Here is a 3,968-nt window from a genome sequence, read left to right as displayed (position 1 = left end):
CGCTGGTGGCCACGGCCAGGCTGAGCTTGGGCAATCCGCAGACGAGCAGAGCCCGGCGCTTCCCCTCTGCATTTAATAATACGGTGCAGGAGGGGCCAGAGCTGCCAGAGGAGAGCTGCTGGTTTTCTCTGCCGACCTTGGGAAGATCTCTGCAGGGCTGAGCCCCCCCAGCAGCTCCCAGGGGGACGGTGGAGCCATCGGGGTAGGGATGATGTTACCAGCTCTGTCTGCAGCTGCAGTGAAGCCCGTCTGCGCTGGCTGTGCTGCCGGGATGAGCCACCCGCCACCAGCCCTCCCGGTTTGCCCTGGTGCTGCTGGGTGCTGGAGGCAGGACCTGGGTGGCCCCATCCCACTCCTGCCCTGTAGCCACCAGCTGTCTGCTGATGGGAGAACCTGGTGCTTCAGGGATCAGGACCAGGACAGGGTGCTGTAGGAGTGATGGGCAACCTGCCACCACATGGGGACGTGGGGACAATGCTGTCCCAACCCACCAGAGCACTGTTAGGGTTGTACAATTTGGTGCCAGCCTTGTGGTTGGGGTGTTGGGAGTGGAAAGGCTCCCTAGGAAAGTGGCTAGTGAGAGACTTGGGGTGTTTCTGTCTTCATCCTTCTTTATCTTCTCTTCTGGGCAGATGCTGGAGACGGACACTGAGAAGCCAGGGCAGATGCACTCGGAGGACAGGAAGGCAGCAGCAGGTGATGCTCCTCCAGCTGCAGAGGCACCAGCTCCAGCCGAGTCCCGGGAAGCTCTGGGAGCCACCCAGGGTCCTCTCCTGGCGGAAAAGCAGCCGGTGGCCACCGAGAAGGGAGAGGAGCAGCCCAGCACCCTGCCAGCCTTCATCATCCCTGAGTTGCGGCTCGACAGCACCTTCAGCCAGAGTGTGGCAGGCATGGCGGGCAGCACCACGGATGACGAGGAGGAAGATGATGATGATGAAGATGAGGAGGAGGAGGAGGACAGCGATGAGCACTACTTGGAGAGGAATGAGGCGAAGCGCAGCAGCATGATTGAGACGTCGGGCTGTCAGCCCGTCTACACGCTGAGCGTGCAGAGCTCCCTGCGGCGCCGGACCCACAGCGAGGGCAGCCTGCTGCAGGAGGCCAAGAGCCACTGCTTCACCTCCGACACCACCCTCAACTGCTTGGACAGCCAGGGCACCAAGGGCCACTGGGCCCTGCCCTCCCCCAGGACCCTCAAGAAAGAACTCGCCAAAAATGGTGGCTCCATCCACCAGCTCACCCTGCTGTTTTCGGGGCACAGGAAGGTATGTGAGCTGGTGCTGGCTCCGCGGGGCGGCTGGCTCCTGCTCGGCTGTGGCGATGGGGGAGCTCCTGGGGTGGAGGTGTCCCGGCGTGTGGCCCCTCTCTCCATGGCCATGGCAAAGGTGGCATCTGGGGGGCCAGGAAGGTCCCTGGCACTGGTAGTCAGCTCTGGGAGATGCTCAGCACCCAGGGAATGTCACCCAGAGCCAGTGTGCTGGTGCTGTGGGTGGGTATCTCCCAGCAAAGCATCCAGATCCTACAGGATCCCATGTCCTGGAAAGCCGCGGTCTGCTGAGGCTGGTGGAGGGAGAGGTGCACCCATGCGTCTGCACCTGCAAAGAGCTGCTTGCAGTGGTGGGGACAGGGAAGAGCCAGGCTCCAGAGAGCCTCTGGTGACAAAGAGTCATCACTGTGCTCGGGGATGCCAGGAGCAGTGTGGCTTTCTGCCTCGGCCAGCATCTTGCAGGACTTTGAATGTTGCGGTGGGCCCATCTCAGAAAAAGGTTGAGGTCAGCAGCGATTTTTGACCTTGATGTGCAGAATGGAGAAGCAGAGGGCTGTGCAGCAGGAGCTCAGCACCGGGCTGGCTCGTGCTCATGGGGCGGCTGCCTGGGGTGCTCCCCACACCTCCCCAGAGCAGAGCTGGCCTTGGCTGTGCTTTCGCATAACAAACATTTACAGGAAACAACGTGCCAATGCAGAGATTGTGTGTGAGAATTGCTGCTAGCCCCATTCTGCCCAGGTGAAGCCTGGCCAGCCGCTGAGAGGGACCGCCTGCCTTCCTGTGGCGCTGGCCCAGCACCCTGCTCTGCCTGGCCTTGCCCACGCCAGCCTCATCTCTGCCAGCGGCTGTGGGCACTGCTCTGCCCGGCGCTGCATTGCCTGGCTCAGGACCACCTTGCAGCGCTCAGGGTCACGTTGCGCAGCTCAGGACCACGTTGTGCTGCTCACGACCACCTTGCAGAGCGCAACACCGCATTGCGTGCTGCTCCGCGGCAGCTGGGTGCTCGGCAGGAGAGGCTGGTACAGAGCCCTGCATGCCACCAGGCAGGGTGGCACGATGGGGTTAAACCTTCTTCCTGCCAGGCTCTTGCTGCTTCAAAAGCTGCCTCCGATATTGTCTCCTGGAGCACTTTTTGGGCTCTTATGAGAGCTCTTATGAGTCTGGCAGGCCGGTCAAATGGGGCTGCTGTGTGAAAGGGTGTCCCAAACTCTTTTGGAGGTTGGTGCCAGCAGTTGTGGGCTGGGGGAGTTCAGACCCCCTCCCAGATCCTATCAAGGAGGGACACCTTTGTGGTAGGGATGCGCGGATGCAAGGGAGGTGGTGGCAGCGTCAGCGCCTGATGAGTGTCCCGTTGGGGCTGGCAGTGATGAGTCTCCTGGAAAGAGGTTTCACAGTGCCGCTGTGCGTGCAGCCTGGGAGCATGCAGCTCTGCGGCCGGAGGCTGCTGCAGCGCTGGCTGGGAGCGGGCAGGCTGCACGCTCGCTGCTGAGGGGGACCCGGGGAACATACCCTGCTCCTGCCCCGGGTTGTCCCAGCTGCATTTTCTGGGCAGATGTTTTTGAGCAGGGGCAAACGGAGATCCTCATGGATTAAACCGCTCTGCTGCCATGAGACCGGGTTTTTTTTGGAGCAGGGACCGGGGCAGCCCGTGCCGGCGGGGAGGGCAGCGTGGCTGCCAGACCTCCTGGTGCTCCCACTGCCAGCCCTACCGCAGCTTGTCTGGCTCGGAACGGCTGGTGCCTTAACCCCCTGCCATGTGCCCTCCTGGGGCACCCCGTGCCCGCTCCCGTTGCCCGGCCGAGGGACCGACCTGCCTGCGGGCCGCAGCGGGCACGGGAGCTGGGCACAGTGACAGGCCACTGACTGCATGGGGGTCTGGGCTACTGCCACCCCCCTGCCTACACTTCAGAGGGACTTTTGTCAGGCTGTGCCTTTTGGGAAGTTCGATGAAGGTTTCTGGAGCAGGACACTGGTGTGCAATTCCCATATGGATCCCCTCCAGCAGCAGCACCAAGCCCCGGTGACACTCGCACCTGGTGGCCTCGGTGGCAGGACCGCAGCATCCATCGAGGTGCTGTTTTGATTTCCCCTCAGGGAACATTTCAGAGGGGCTCCTTTTTGTTGGCCGTTTTTAACGCTGTCGTGCCCAGCGTGCCTCCCTGCTCCCCTCCTTCCCGTGGTCGGGGCTGGGAGGTGCTTGTTTTAGAGCGTATTGTGACCGGGAGCACTGGGACTCCTCGGGCGAGCTCCGCTGCTGCCTTTTGTCCCCGAGTGCCGCGGAGCCTCTCCGGACAATGGCAGGAAACGTGCTCCGGCTGCGTGTCGCCCCGGCCAGCCCGCCCGCCGGGGCCCTATCTGCTTGGGGAAGGTGCTTTGCAAGGGCTGCATTGTTTGGGGCTGATAAACTCCGGAAACCCGAGTGCAGAATGGAAGGAAGTGTCAAAAGCGTCGAGCCCGGGGCTGCGGGGCTGTGCAGTGGGTTCCCACGGCACGGCCGTGGGGCGGCGATCCTGGAAAGCACCCCGCAGACCCCGGCAGTGTGGGGCTGAGCTTGGTGTGGGGTCGAGCTGGCTGCAGGGCTGGCTGTGACCATCTTCCCGTCTCCTTCAGTAATGGATGATTCTTTGGTGGTCCTAGGGGTCCCCATGCCTGACCCCAGTCTTTGTGGCTTTGGGGCTGTGCTGGTGCTGCCCCCCGCGCG

The 3,968-nt window shown here is 62.7% G+C and overlaps 1 protein-coding gene across 2 annotated transcripts in view; it reads left to right on the top strand.

Moving 5' to 3' along the window:
- RGS3 (regulator of G-protein signaling 3) overlaps positions 1-3,968 on the top strand; it is a 64,508-nt gene that overhangs the window by 53,696 nt on the left and 6,844 nt on the right. The window contains exon 11 of one of the 2 annotated variants that reach the window (XM_009890276.1): positions 633-1,265. The exons of the other annotated variant lie outside the window; for it this stretch is intronic. Coding sequence (XP_009888578.1) covers positions 633-1,265 — 633 coding nt within the window. The remainder of the gene's footprint in view (positions 1-632; positions 1,266-3,968) is intronic. 2 annotated transcript variants of the gene reach the window in all.

This window comes from Charadrius vociferus, unplaced genomic scaffold (assembly GCF_000708025.1).
Source record: "Charadrius vociferus isolate BGI_N301 unplaced genomic scaffold, ASM70802v2 scaffold398, whole genome shotgun sequence".
Taxonomy (NCBI): Eukaryota; Metazoa; Chordata; class Aves; order Charadriiformes; family Charadriidae; genus Charadrius; species Charadrius vociferus.
Note: the sequence above shows the minus strand (reverse complement) of the source record. Positions and strands in the feature narration are given on the sequence as shown.